At 38.0% G+C, this 15,815-nt stretch overlaps 1 protein-coding gene across 1 annotated transcript; it reads left to right on the top strand.

Annotated features, from left to right (window-relative positions):
• Nucleotides 1-13,105: 13,105 nt before the first annotated feature.
• LOC125498680 (zinc finger BED domain-containing protein RICESLEEPER 2-like) lies at nucleotides 13,106-14,684 on the top strand. The gene is made up of 3 exons (XM_048646931.1): nucleotides 13,106-13,252; nucleotides 13,352-14,557; nucleotides 14,637-14,684. The coding sequence occupies exons 1-3, from the start codon at nucleotides 13,106-13,108 to the stop codon at nucleotides 14,682-14,684; spliced, it is 1,401 nt and encodes a 466-aa protein (XP_048502888.1).
• Nucleotides 14,685-15,815: the final 1,131 nt, after the last annotated feature.

Here is a 15,815-nt window from a genome sequence, read left to right as displayed (position 1 = left end):
TATTATTTCAAAAATTCATATATTACTATACTGTATATATATATATCTATACTTGAATTATTATTTTTATTATTTTATTTTTGGAAATCTAAATTTCAAAAATAATAATATTATTTAAGAAAAAAAAAGAAAGAAGAAATTCTGTTTTGAAGCAAACATCTTGCTGAGAGATTATTTCCAAAAGCAAAAAAACCAAATTCGTCAGTTTTACCAAGCAAATCTGTCAAATTGATTGCTCAATCAATTATCACCCAAAACTTTCTCTCAATCAATTCTAACCTTCCTCCTTTGTTTCAATCAAATCTTTCCTTCCTTCTTGAATTATTCCTCTCTCCATCTACTAGGACTATAAATACCGGACATCTACACCTCTTTCAAGCACAATTTTCGCTTCAAAATTCAGTAGGTGAGAAACCCATTTATGAAACACCATGTTCTGTTGAATAAAATCAGAGAAGAAAAAAAGGGGGTTGTTGTCGTACCGCCGCGGCCAACGGTTGATTTGGCCGGCCGACCACCTTATGTCTTCTTCTTCTTTCTTCTTTCTTCCTTTTCTCTGGTGTCGCTTTTCATTTTTTTTGGAAGGAACTGGGTTCAGTTCTTCCATTTTCTCCTTTTACTATTTGTAACATCTCTTAATTGTTTTTCCTTTTCTTTTTCAAACCTATTTCTTCTTTTATCACGTGAAACTTAACAACTAAGAAGTTGATAAGGTTCTTTTTGTCTCTTTTGCAGACTTTTTTTTTCTTTTTATTTATTTATTATTATTTATCATTTTCTTCTTTAGTTTTTGTTTTTTTTTTGAAACTAAACCCTTATACTACTTTTAGTACTTGATCCTTCTTAACTTTTAGAGTATAGTAGCTACCACCTTTAACTTAATAAATTTTAATTACATCGGGTATTATATTTAGGTAACTAATTTAGTTATTTTACTTACTATTGTAGACGAAGATTTTGTAGAAGGAGCATTCTAGGGGTGACTTTATTATTCGTATCTGCGCTACTCGAGGTAATTTCGATGTTCATCGTGCTCTATTTCCCGTTGCAAAACGGTTATCTATGTGATTGTATGATTATGTTGTTATGTATGTAACAAATAATTTATAGACTAATATTATGAATTTATGAGTTAGTAATTACTATTATAAAAGTATGATTCTCATAATACTATGAAACTGGAGTATGTTATTATAATTTTGGTAATAGTATAAATCTGTTATAATCATGTGACTTCTTTGAAACTAAAGTATTAGTATGTTAATATTCTTGTAGAGAACCTATATGACTAGAGTATGTTCTATGTTAAAAGAACGTGTGGAATTGTATGGTTATCAACTTGAGAACTTGTGTTTATTATGAACTTTTAATTAAAACTAAGGAGGGTAATGAAGCCCGAAAGGGTGTTGAACAGGTTGCCCTATATGATGGTATAACTATCTATAGGTTGTTTATTATATACGATACGAAACTGTTGTCTTCCTTCTATTTGTTGTGATGCAAGTAAAAGGAATATGCACACTAGGGACTCTATGATTTTGGCCATGGTTATATTAGGGTGACGAACTCTTGTTGAAGTAGGCGGATAATAGGGATTAGTCCCGGCCTACTGGCGTTCACATTTCCCTCCCTTAATTTAAAAATTGTTGTTTTTAGTTGCGTGATTAAATGTTATGATTATGTGACTTGTGTCTGGAGTTAGTAATACAAAACGTTTGAAAATCCAAACATTAATATTGAAATTGTTGGATCACTTTATTCTTTTTCTAAAAATCAAAATTTATTTTAAAATTATTATTTTTACGGGATGGAGTCGAATTACTCAGTTTTCTAATTTTTGGGAGTTGTCTCTCTTGTTGTATTCTTTCTATTACTTTGCAGGTTGGACTTGGTGATGGGATCTCGTGTGAGGAGGCTTAGATAATTCACCTAGACGACCTGATATAGTTATTCTATCTAATATTATTTATTCTAGTTTTTTTTTTTAACTTTGGTTGTAATTATATTCTTATATATTTTAAGATAATTGGGTTAATTTATCTTTTTTTAGCCTTACGTTTATTCTTAGAGAATGAATGGGCGGTAATATCCTCCAAATTTGAATAAAGAATTTTCTTAAAACTATATTTATTTGACATTACGCTTATTTAAATTTCGAGGGTGTTACACAAAATCTCACTACTGAATGATAGAAGTGAGGGTTTTTTTTTTTCTCTTCTCCTATTTATAGCATGAGAAACATTAGTTTTCTAGGACTTGTTTCCAAATCAAATTTCTATTTATTATTTAACAAAAATCGAATTAAAATATAATTAGACTCAAAAGTAGGTTGTAAGTTCAATTATAATTGCAAGCTTGCCCACACTATATTGTTTTTGTAAATAATGCTAAAATACTTTTCGATTATATTCTTTGTATTTTTATATCTATAACGAATAACTCCAAAAATACGGAGTATTACAAAGAGGATCTATCAAATTATACGAGAAATTTGAACACATTGCTTGATGCCCAAAGTACCTTGAACCATCTCACATCTCAAACTGGAAATCCTCAAAGGTTTCGTTTAGGGTACTCAAGTGAGTCTTCATGTTAAAGGACATATTTAGGCAAAGATTATACTTAGATAACATAATTCAAGAAGAATAAGTATGCTACTGCTCAAGAAATGCATGTGTGCACTTATTGTGGTAAGAATGGTCATAAAATTTAAAACTGTCGGACCAAGAAAAAAATGATAAAAGAATATAACACATGTAAATCAAGTTTGGGTTCGTAAGACCAAATTGCCACTTGGTTTTGCAACCTGAAATATTCTGAGAAATGAACCTATTAAGAATAAGGTACCCAAGTATGGATTCTAAAGCTTAAACATTGATTTCTTTATGTATGCTATAGTGAAAGGAAGAAATCTCTGGTATTTAGACAGTGGTTGCTCAAGACACATGTTCGATGATAAAAGTCTATTTTTTTTTACTAGTAGCCTTTGAAGGAGGGAGTGTGGCCTTTAGAGATAAAAACAAAGTACTTATCAAAGGAATAGGTATGGTAACTACTACAAATTTAATCTAATCCAACGTTGGTAAAGTGTTGTGTCAGGCCTTTAAAATGTTGCATAAATTCAAATGCAACATTTTATGTAGTGTTGCTTTAACTCCCGTTGCATTAGCTTAATGCAACACTTATCTTCGGCTAATGCAACACTTATCTTCGACTAATGCAACACTTTGTAGAAGTGTTGCAGATCTATACCAAATGCAACGCTTTATTATTGCAACACTTTTGTTAATCTAGTGCGACACTTTTTTATAAGACAATTGCAACACTTTCTCTTAATATATACAACACTTTTCTACATATTTTACATAGGTACGCAACTTCTATTTAACAAATGCAATACTTATTTTGAATTTTGCACCACTAATTAATATGCAATATTTGAAAGGTCAAATGCAACAACTTTTGTAAGCTACTATTTATAACTACAATACTTGTCTATTGCCAAAACAAAGCTTTGCATTTTTTGTAGTATACAAATAAAAAAATGCTGCAATTTTGCTTTCCTGTTGCTATTTCAAGAAAAATATATACAAGATAATTATTTCCCTGCAAATATATGACTTACAAAATCAAATTTGTCACTCAAATAATAATATATCGAGATATGGAGTATAATCCGACCTTCAGCAAAATATCTGATCATCACATCATATATAATATGTATATGAATCCATACACATATCAGATAATAGGTATTGCAAATTAAAATGACTATTGTTAGTTTCCCAAAAACCTATGTCTACTTAGTTCCAAAATTAGGACAAAAAATCTAAACTGCATCATTCCTTTCGGTGACTCCAATCGAACTAAAATAATGTTCATCGATATTACCTGCAATAAGATAAAATGTTCATCGATATTACCTGCAATAAGATAAAAAAATATTAGTACTAATATATAGAAACATAGTTAGTTAAGAATTTTTGTTAATTTTATTTGCAATCTAGTATTAAATCAATAATATATTACATAACAATCACCAACTTTTAAGAAGATGAATAAATTCACACGACACATACATCACATAAATTTATATGTCATTCATCATAAATACGCATCATTCAAGTTATTACAAATCACACAAGTCATATTCTTAGCTAAATAAGAAGGGGAAATTCTTAATGGCAACCCTGAACTATGTTTTTTTCTCTTTGGTCGCCAAACTTAATTTTAATTTTCAATGGCACCCCCGTATTTATGATTATACTTTGAGAAAGTGGTATTAATAGCCATTTGTTGTTACAAAGAGTTGGTGAAAGGGTTGTTTATAAACTAGTTAAGGTTCTTTAAACTAGAATATCATAAGCTCCTTTATAAATAAAAAAACAGATTTTCATTTTTCTCCTATTGAAAACCTATTTAATTCCTTTATTTAGAAATAGATGAATGTGAATGTGTTTTTTAAAGGAAAGTTATGTCTATCTACACTCTAAAATACTTACTTAGTTTGAAAAGAACCCCTTTAGAAATTGTATATAACGAAAAAATCTTAATAATACCAGTTTTTCAAGTATAACCATAAACACGGGTTTACCATTGATAATTGAAATTAAGCTTGGCTACCAAATAGAAAAGCCAGAACTCACGGCTATCATTGAGAATTTCCCTATAAGAAGTGCAAGTGTCAATTAAATTTTGACAACATCTCCCTTACATAGAAGACATATCCCCTAATAGGGTATGCCTTTAAACCTGTTCATAATCGACCCATAACACAAGTACATCCCCACTGATAGGGTATGGCTTCAAAACTAGTTCGATCATAAGCAACCTAAAACACATTTAGAAGTGGTATACGCTAATCTCACAACTAAAGTCCAAATACACTATATATAACAGCTCGCAGTACTTTCGAACTTTTAGTTAATCACACTTAACATTCATAAACCTCAATCATCATTCATGAACCTCAAATTTATTATCTCGTAGTGGGAACATAACTTTACAAATTCATCATGGACCTGTGGGTTATGGGTCCATAACAATCATCTCCAAAACCAAATATCATATTACATAATTCTTTAGAATTCATTCAAAAGTAACGAGGGAGGAGATAATATAATGACTATATCTTTTCTTATTTTTCTTTTTTCAAAATCGTAAGAGTAAAAATGTAACTTCACGTTAATGAAAATAAAAATAAGATTCCTTCAAAATACTATTAACATGTTACAACCAACTTATAATTAACTAAAAATGCATTCATGTTTAAGAAAAATAGCTTTAGATGGCAATTACATTAATATAAATACTACAGATCTCTAATAACATGTACTTAAAATTTTGACTATTACATTATGCCACTCTTAAAAGAAATATAGTCCTCGAAATTCAAAACATAAAACTTTAGATCACATAAAACATATTTGCAAAAATCAAACCAAATATACACTTAACTTAGCTATAGTATCTCCGAAGGCTCAAGCTTATTGTAATAATAATCACTTAAGCTCCGATTCAAATTCTCCATAAATTTCCTCAAATCATCACACACTATAATCCAAATCCTAATAACACTGCTCACTTTTTCATATCTAACATCCCACACTTTCGAGCTGCAAGCAAATTACACTTATCATACACAAATTTCAATTAACATTTAATAATCTCGAATTTACATATATTCATAGCGGAAACAAAACCCATAAAATTGATCATGGACTTAAGAGTTATGGGTATATTAGTTATGGTTCCATAATATAACAACTTCAAAATCATATATTATACTATATAATACTTTACTTGATTCCCAAACAAAGAATATTTTATTTTCAAATAAATACTTAAATACTTCTAGATACAACCTCTGAATCATTAATCTAATTACAATTTCATAACCAACTCTCTCTTTTCATCCACTTGCAGCCTTAGACATACATGTGCAAATTAGAGAAGAAAAATACAAAACAACCAAAAATTAAAATGAGCAGAAAGTTTAGCAACTTTACCTCAGCCCGTCATACTCCATTCGTCTTAGGAACACTCTTTACACTTTTTTTTTCATCCGTTCCAAAATACTCCTTACACTTATATTTTTGGATATGACCCATGCTCGTAAAAAACTAGGATATGACATTTTAGGGAGTCGTCTCGAGCTGTGTCCCCGTCCATTTCGAGCAAGCCTCGTTTGGTCAGTTTTAATCCTGCAAAATAAGGAAACCTACCCCGGGGAGTGTCCCGAGAACGCCCCTCCGATGCTCAAGTCAGTAAATAACTTTATGGCGGGAGAAAATAGTGAGAGAAGTTCTCAAGTGGCTGAGATTGGATATCTGAGTTATGGGGATGCGCTCCTTATTTATAGGGAGCTGTTTAAGATGTAAATTGCAACTTGTATTGCCAACAGGGGCCTAGCAAGGCTATGGACTAATATGTGAGCTTAGTTCCCGGTGAGGGTATTTTTGCCTTGTAATATGTTATTGGGCTCGCCATATTTTGGGCCCAAACATTAGCCCCACGCTTAATATGCGATAGAAGACCCTCTGTAGATCGTGTGTTGAGCGGAATTCTATAGATTATTATACCCAAAAATAGCTTTCAATATTGTGGACCAAGTATAAAATATATATGTATATATATACAAGTGGACCAACCGCATGTTGCCATGTATCTACTTGTATGCTTAATTCAGCTTGGTGCCTTTTGTAAAACGACAACCAAGCATTAAATTATGGTTGAGTTGCATTTTTCCATGTGGGCCATTATAACAAATATTAGTGCCATTAAAACTTTCAAAATGGCATTTAGGCGCCAACTTCCATCCTTTCGAATATTTACGACCTTCTTCGAGCTGACCAAAGGCTTCATGCACCTTCAAACACTGTACTCATCTTCCTTGAGCAAGGTAAGCGTCCTCTTGTAATCAAAAAGCCATGCAATCATAGGTAAGCATCTCTCGAGGCTTGAGGCATATGAATAATATGATGTCGAGCTATGAACGGGACTTGACGCATGATATCGAGCAGGAGAGAGAGAAATAGGGTTCTAGGACCCAACCCGTGTTTGAAGAATACAGTAATTGGTGCTGCAGCCAGCCCCATTCGATCCATGCTTAGGTCGCTCGAGCTACGGGTTACTCGAAGGATGGTGGACGGCTGCATCTTCGAGTAGAGTGCGGTCGAGGAGACTATTATATATGTTATAACTTCTTCGAGCCAAACCATGGTCTCGAGCATAATATGTGCCTTTGACGAGACGAGTCGGATCGCTGCCAGCTAATTCAACATAGACTGAGTCGAGGGACGTCATTGTAGATGCTCTAGTACGATATTTCGAGTGCAAACATGATAGCAGTATGAAGAGTTGAGCAGTAGGGGTCTCGTACTTGGCAAGTGTTTGTTTAATAAAACCACTTTCTTTGTCATTTATTCGAGCATGAGGGCGAGCATGAACCAAGTGTGATGTGAGCATGAAACTCAGTGAGCTCGAGCGTGGGAGAGAAGTGAGCGTGTAGAGAACATTTTCAAAGTCTTTGTATGAGTGTATTTAGGCGCCAATTTCCAAGCCATCAAATTCATTAATATAATTATTTTCCTTGAAGCGAGTGATTATTTAAGAGAGAGAAAAGAAGACTATGGCTTCATATTCACACTTCTTCCTCGACAAAGCTTATATAATTGCAAGGGAGGCAGAAAGAGATATCTCGAGGAGGCTCAAAAGCTTGAGTGATGCGGTAATGTTCGAGCTATAGGGTACTCGAAGGATGGTGATGTTGCATCTTCGATGGCTTTTGCATTTCAAAATTAATGCACCCTGCTACAAACTAATAAGTACATAACAAGCGAAGGTTGACTTTTGCGCCCATTATTTGTGACTCAGTAGTAGTACTTCAACATGCATCTTGTAGAGCGATTTGCATTTAGGCGCCACTTTCAAAAATTTCTAAGTCTTCGAACCCATACAAATCCATTCCTGCGTTATGACCTCTTCGAGTAGAACCATGAAGGTCATACTCGTGCTCCTCTTCGAGAGGATGGGAAGTCATCCTGAGAGGAGGAAGAGTTATCTCAAGAGCTTGAAAAATCAGTATTCCAGAGGGTGAACGAAGTGAGCTCGAGCATAGCCGAGTGATGTTGTGAACATGAAACCAGTTCGCTCGAGCGGGAGGGGGTAGTGAGTAATTCGATCATGAGAGAGGATTGAGCAGCTCGACCAAGGGAGTGAGGTGAGTAGCTTGACCAAAGGAGTGAGGTGAGTAGCTCGACCAAGGGTCTTAGGAGTAATGCGAGTAGCTCGACCAAGGGAGTTACTATTTGTATTACATAGTTTATTTACTTTAAACTCTTAATCGTTTCAATTTGAAATTCAAAATAGAAAAAGAGCTATCTTAACCTTAATCACTCAATTAAAGTAATGAATATATTAAGAATTGGGGCCTCGCAATCACTAGCTAATATGCCTTTCTCTCATGCCTTTCTTAGTTCGTGGTTTGATATTCTGGTGTCCTAGGCGTAGAGGAACCACACCAATCCATCCCGAACTTGGTGGTTAAACTCTACTGCGGTGACGATACTGTAGGGGAGGTCCTGCGGAAAAATAGCTCGACGCCAGGATGATAAAAAGCTTAACACCTCTCATTCTTATTACTTTTCAAAAAGAAAAAAAAATGAAAAGCTCGTCTTATTCAAAAACCTAATTATGATATCCCTTCTCTCCCACTTCACACCTCGGAATGCACCGTTCTTATTTTGAGGATACTCCCGGGAACAGATCTACGCAAGTAGCTCGACCAAGGGAGTGAGTTGAATAGCTCGACCAAGGGAGAGAGGCGAGGAGCTCGACTAAGGGAGCGACGTGAGCAGCTCGACCAAGGGAGCGACGTGAGCAGCTCGACCATGGGAGTGACGTGAGTAGCTCGACCAAGGGAGTGAGGTGAGTAGCTCGACCAAGGGAGTGAGGGAAGTAGCTCGACCAAGGGAGTGACGCAAGTAGCTCGACCAAGGGAGTGAGTTGAGTAGCTCGACCAAGGGAGTGAGGAGAGTAGCTCGACCAAGAGAGCGACGTGAGAGCTTGACAAAGGGAGTGACGCTAGTAGCTCGACCAAGGGAGTGACGCGAGTAGATGGACTAAGGGAGTGACGCGAGTAGCTGGACCAAGGGAGTGAGTTGAGTAGCTCGACCAAGGGAGCGATGTGAGTAGCTCGACCTTGGGAGTGACGTGAGTAGCTCGGCCAAGGAAGTGAGGCTAGTAGCTCGACCAAGGGAGTGACGCAAGTAGATCGACCAAGGGAGTGACGCAAGTAGATCGACCAAAGGACTGATGCGAGTAGCTCGACCAAGGGAGTGATGCGAGTAGCGCGACCAAGGGAGCGACATGAGTAGCTCGACCAAGGGAGTGACATGAGTAGCTCGACCAAGGGAGTGAGGGAAGTAGCTGGACCAAGGGAGTGACATGAGTAGCTGGACCAAGGGAGTGAGGCGAGTAGCTCGACCAAGGGAGTGAGGTGAGTAGCTGGACCAACGGAGTGAGGAAAGTATCTCTACCAAGGGAGTGGCGCGAGTAGCTCGACCAAGGGAGTGAGTTGAGTAGCTCGACCAAGGGAGTAAGGCGCGTAACTCGACCAAGGGAGCGACGTGAGTAGCTCGACCAAGGGAGTGACGCAAGTAGCTCGACCAACGGAGTGATGTGAGTAGCTCGACCAAGGGAGTGACGCGAGTAGCTCGACCAAGGGAGTGACGCGAGTAGCTTGACCAAGGGAGTGAGTTGAGTAGCTCGACCAAGGGAGTGAGGCGAGTAGCTCGACCAAGGGAGCGACGTGAGTAGCTCGACCATGTGAGTGACGTGAGTAGCTCGACCAAGGGAGTGAGGTGAGTAGCTCGACCAAGGAAGTGAGGCCAGTAGCTCGACCAAGGGAGTGACGTGAGTAGCTCGACCATGTGAGTGACAGGAGTAGCTCGACCAAGGGAGTGACGCGAGTAGCTCGACCAAGAGAGTGACGCGAGTAGCTCGATTAGGGGAGTGAGTTAAATAGCTCGACCAAGGGAGTGAGGCGAGTAGCTCGACCAAAGGAGCAACGTGAGACCAAGGGAGTGAAGCGAGTAGGTCGACCAAGGAAATGACGTGAGTAGTTCGACCAAGGGAGTGAGTGAGTAGCTCGAGAATACCAACTAGCACAAGGGAGTGCCCAAGAATATGCTTGTTCAAATGAAAAGCATGAGAATTTTGTCGTGACGCTTGAGAATATCACCAGTTGATCGAAGATATCTTCGTGTTATGGAGACCGAGCAATTCGCCTATGTGACCCCCCCATTCATCCAATTAGCCCCACGCGTAACTCTTAATGTGGGACTTTCCTTCACATTGAGTGTTATGGGGATTTGCTCTTTCAAGAGTTTGAGAAAGGTGCATGGTACCTTCTTGAGATGAATTAGGGTTTGGTGAGCTCCAAGATCTCGAGGGACATACATGGAACCTCCTCGAGATGACTTCGTCTAGGGGGTATGGGACCTCCTTGAGGCGAGTAAGAGGCCGATGAGGCCAAGGAACTCGAGGGACGGCACCTTCTCTAGATGAATTGGGACCCCAATGTATCTCGAGAGGAATCTTGGACCTCGTTCGAGATGTCTCAGGGACAATGAGCCCCATGTATCTCGAAGGAAATTTTAGACCTCGCTCGAGATGTCTCAGGGGCCAATGAGCCCCATGTATCTCGAGGGGAATTTTGGACCTTGCTCGAGATGTCTCAGGGGCCTATGAGCCCCATGTATCTCGAGAGGCATTTTGGACCTTGCTCGAGATATCTCAGGGGTCAATGACCCCATGTATCTCGAAGGGCGTCTTGGACCTTGATTTAAATGTCTCAGGGGCCAATGAGCCCCATGTATCTCGAGGGGTATCTTGGACTTCGCTCGAGATCTCTCAGGGGATAATGATCCCTATCTATCTCGAGGGGTGTCGTGACGGCGTAGCACTTGATGGGCATCGACTCCAGTAGTTACTGTGACTTTGGAGTAGGGGTGTTAATGAGCCAGGGTGGCTCGCAAACTGTTCGAGCTCGGCTCGGTCAAAGCTCGGCTCGAGGGGGCTCGACTCGAGTTCGAGATCGGCTCGCGACCTTAACAAGCCGAGCCAAGCCTAGTAGAGTTCGGCTCGAAAGCTCGCAAACATGTTCGAAAAAATTTAAAAGTACAAATTTTTATACATTAATTTCTAACCCGACTTGAATTACAATTTGAAGTCCACTTTAAAAATATATACCATATTAAAACTTTTAGCCCAATTAAAAGATACAAACTAAGGGCTTTTTTCTCAACCCAATTAAAATTTTAAACAAACTTGAAACACCAAAAAAAAAAAAAAAGCTAACACTTCAAGTCACGTTCATTCAGCAGTAGCGTCTTCACTTCTTCAAGGGTTTTCGAAAACCCTAAAGGCCTAAATCCCCAATCTCCGGTAGCGTCTTCAGCGGCGAGTAGCGTCTTCGGCGGCGAGCAGCGTCTTCGGCGGCGAGCAGCACTGCGGCGGCGAGCGACATCGTCTTCGGCGACGAGCAGGATGACAGGTAATGTTAATTGTTTTTGTTTTTTTTTTCGATTTCTATAATGGCTATAAATTTAATCAACTAACAACTAACAAGAAGATGTAAAAATCAAACTACTGCTAGTGAAAATCAAAAAAAAATTCGAAATAACATCACCAAGATCTTGTTCTTCAACGGAAAAAATCGATTCCTATAATGGCTATAAATTAAAACTTTCATGTTCAGATTAAAAAATCGATTCCTATAAATTATAATGGCAAGCAGTAGTTTCATCGTCTCCAGTAGTGCCATTTTTCGATTTTCACTTGTTAGTTTTTGCTTCACTACTGTTTGTCTGTTTCTCTACTGTTTTTGCTTGCTTGCTTCACTTGTTAGTTATAATGGCAACTCAGAAAAGAGAAACAATCAGTCTTTTCTACCAGAGAAACCCTAATTTCACCTCAGCAACTTAGTTTCCCAGAACAATAAAAATCTCCCCATTACAGGAATAACCACAAAACCCCATTAAAACAAACAAAACAAGTAATTGCTTCACTACTGTTTCTCTACTGTTTTTGCTTGCTTGCTTCACTACTGTTTCTCTACTGTCTGCAAAAAATGGATAAAAAGAACACTGATATAAAGAAAATACAGCCTCCCATACCATCTAATTCATGGCCTATTATTGGCCATCTTACTCATCTACATCTACTGGGACGATTTCCTCACATAGCTGCCTTAGGAAATTAGCAGATAAGTATGGTTCAATCTCCATGATTAAGCTTGGTTTGCTTGTATTATTACTGGTCTTGCTGCCTGCTGGATTGGTATGTTTGTCATTTTGGGTTGATTCATGCGCATTGCATTGTTGTGTGTTTAACAGATAATGATTCCAATTGTGCACCATCATCGACTCCTGGTTACTCTTCTACTCCTAATGTGGAAGAATTTTTTGTACCTATTGATGATGAGATCCAAGATGAAGAAATGGAGCAAGAACCTCATATTGACTCTAATCAAGAGTTAGGTGGGGATGGGGACGCGGATGATCATCCTTTCAAGAGAGCAAGAAAATCAGAGGTGTGGAATGATATGGAGAGACCCATAAAAATAAATGGGGAATGGAAAACTCAATGTAAGCATTGTAAATCTCGTTATACTGTTTCAAAGAGTGGCACTACTAGTCATATAAAAAGACATTTGTCTAATTGTGCTCAAAGAAAATTGAAATTAAAGCAACAAAGTATGATTAACTTTTTGCCATCTGATTCAAGTGCGGGTAAACCGAATTCTGGAGGTGTTAGTGCTTTACATAATGGTAAACTAGATATGTTATCTATGAGGGAGGGGATTGCTAATTGGATTGTCATGCATGAAAAGCCTTTTAGTGTTGTAGAAGAAGAAGGTTTTAACATGATGTTAAAGAGGGGGATACCTCAATGGACATCTGTTTCACGTCACACTATTAAAACCGATGCTTTCAAAGTCTATGAGGCAGAGAAAAAGAAATTAAAGGCTCTTTTGAAGGATGTAGATAGAATTTCCTTAACCACTGATCTTTGACGTGCTAGACCACAAAGGATTGAGTACATGGTTCTTACGGGTCATTTTATTGATCGTGATTGGAAACTCCAAAAGCGAGTTTTGAGTTTTGTTCATATACCTCCTCCTCGAAAAGGCAAAGACATAGCAAATTGCATTTTCAAATGTTTGAAGGAGTGGGATATTGAGAATAAAGTAAGTGTTTGTCAAATTCTTTTGAATAATATGTTAATTCTTACATGCTAGTTGATCTTTACTTATGATAACAATTACGTTTTTTTTTTTCAAATATAGGTTTTTTCGGTTTCGGTTGATAATGCCACTGCAAATGATTCATGCATACAAATTTTAAAGGATACTTTCTCACTTACAAAGAGGTTGTTATGTGGTGGAGCATTGTTTCATGTACGTTGTTGTGCACATATATTGAATATTATGGTGCAACATGGTCTCAAGCAAGTCAAAACCATTGTCAAGAATGTTCATGATATCGTAGATTATCTCAATGGGAGTGAAGCGAGAATGAGAAAATTTGCGGAAATTGTCCAACAATTCAATCTTAGAGAGCGGAGGTTGGTTCTTGAATGCAAGACTAGGTGGAATTCCACTTATGATATGTTATCATGTGCCATCAAGTTTAAGGAGGTATTTTCTAGACTTGCTTTGGAGGATAATGATTATGTTTATTGTCCTAGTTCTGATGATTGGCAAAAGATTGAAAAACTTCTTGATATCTTAAAAGTGTTCTATGATACCACAAATGTTATCTCAGGATCTGAATACCCCACTTCCAACTTTTTCCTTAGTGAAGTTTTTTACATCAAAGAAATGTTGGACAAAAATTATTGTTCTCCCGACCCTTTTGTTAAAGATATGGTGAAAAACATGAAAGAAAGATTTGATAAGTATTGGGGTGAATGTAATTTACTCATGGCTATTGGTGGGGTGTTAGACCCTCGTTTGAAAATGAAGGTGGTTGAAATTACATTTCCTCATATGTTTCCTTCCAATCTTGTTAGGGAGAACATTAATAAGGTTAAGGATACTTTGTATGAGTTATATGATGAGTATAAGGCTTTGTATCCTCCTTTGGAAGAACATCATGGAGAAAGTAGGAGTGGAGCTCCACTTGTAGTTCAAGGGGGGAGCCTTCCGGGGATGTCAAGGGTTTTACAAGTTGTTAGAAGTGGGATAAGAGTGGAGCCTAGAAAATCAGAACTTGATGTATATCTTGAGGAATGTACAACAACTGATGAAGGACATAGGTTTGATGCCTTAAATTGGTGGAAGGAAAGAGCTAGCAAATTTGTTATTTTGTCTATATTGGCTGCTGATGTGTTAGCTATTCCTATTACCACTGTTGCTTCAGAGGCTACATTTAGTGCTGGGAGCCGAGCTATTGATCCATATCGATCTTCATTGCTTCCAGAAACCATGCAAATGTTGATTTGCACGGGAGATTGGTGTAGGTCCACTTTTGGAATCAAGAGAAAGAACAAAGTAAGACTAATTTTTTTTTTTTGTTGTTTTATCTTTAAGGATATTGTTTTTATAGCTAATTATAATTTCATATTTGTAGTTTGTTGATGAAGATGAACCAAAAGAAATCATGATTCCTATTCCATGAATTGCATTCTTGTATGAGGTTGTTTTTTCACTCCTCTCTAATCTTATACTTTATATTACATTGTGTTTTTATAAAATTATATCTTCATAATATTATTCTAATGTATGTGTTAAACACATTTTGTAGGTCTTATGGGAAAAAAAACATGAAGATTGGCTTGGAGCCTTGGACTTGGAAATGAATGTCAAAGGAAGAGGAGTTGTTGTTTGGGTGTTTGTGTAAAACTTTGTTGTTTGTGTGTTTGTGTAAAACTTTGTCAAAGTTGTTGTGATTTGTAAACTTTGTTTTTGATGTGAACTTTGTAAACTTGTTATCAACTTTTTTTTCTTTAAAGTTTGAACTTTGAAGTATGCATTTCGTTCGTTGGAAAAAACTAAAAATTCAATATTGGAAGCAAGTTTCGGTAATGTACAGAAATATTTTCGAGCTTTTTCGATCCGAACAGTTCGCGAACTTTTTCGAGCCGAGCCTCGAGCCGAGCCGAACTTTTTTTTTTCGAACTCGAGCCGAGCTCAGATTTTCGAGCTCGACGAGCTTCGAGCTCGGACCCTCACATTCTCGAGCCGAGCCGAGCCTGGTCCTGTTCGGTCTCGGTTCGGCTCGTTAACACCCCTACTTTGGAGTATCCTTCACTCAATCTGGGTGAAGTGCCTAAGTGTAGGTCTTTCTGGGGTCTGGTGAGCCCCATGTACCTCGAGGGGCATCTTGGACCTCGCTCAAGGTGTTCAGGGTCTGGCGAGCCCTATGTACCTCAAGGGGTGTCTTGGACCTCGCTCGAGATGTTTAGGGTCTGGGGTGCCCCATGTACCTCGAGGGGCGTCTTGGACCTCGCTCGAGGTGTTCAGGGTCTGGTGAGCCCTATGTACCTCGAGGGGTGTCTTGGACCTCGCTCGAGGTGTTCAGGGTCTGGTGAGCCCCATGTACCTCGAGGGGCATCTCGGAGCAGCTGTTATGATTAGGTGGGCTTCCTCAACCACGACATGGAGCTAATAAGCCCCAAGATTTCGAGGAGGGTCTATTTGCCTTGTTGGAAAGGCTTTTGTACTTAGAATATATTTTTTCAAGTAAGATGAATAGATGGTTCTTGACCTTAACAAGGAGCTGATGGCCTAAGGGTCGAGGAGCTGTCAT

The sequence above is a fragment of the Beta vulgaris genome, chromosome 6 (assembly GCF_026745355.1).
Source record: "Beta vulgaris subsp. vulgaris cultivar EL10 chromosome 6, EL10.2, whole genome shotgun sequence".
NCBI lineage: Eukaryota > Viridiplantae > Streptophyta > Magnoliopsida > Caryophyllales > Amaranthaceae > Beta > Beta vulgaris.
This window is presented reverse-complemented; position numbering and strand designations above follow the sequence as displayed.

Coding starts and splice junctions, on each gene's coding strand:
- LOC125498680 (XM_048646931.1), top strand. CDS start 13,106: ATGGTTCTTACGGGTCATTTTATTGATCGTGATTGGAAACTCCAAAAG. Junction 13,253..13,351: donor AGTGGGATATTGAGAATAAA/GTAAGTGTTTGT, acceptor TTTCAAATATAG/GTTTTTTCGGTTTCGGTTGA. Junction 14,558..14,636: donor GAATCAAGAGAAAGAACAAA/GTAAGACTAATT, acceptor TCATATTTGTAG/TTTGTTGATGAAGATGAACC.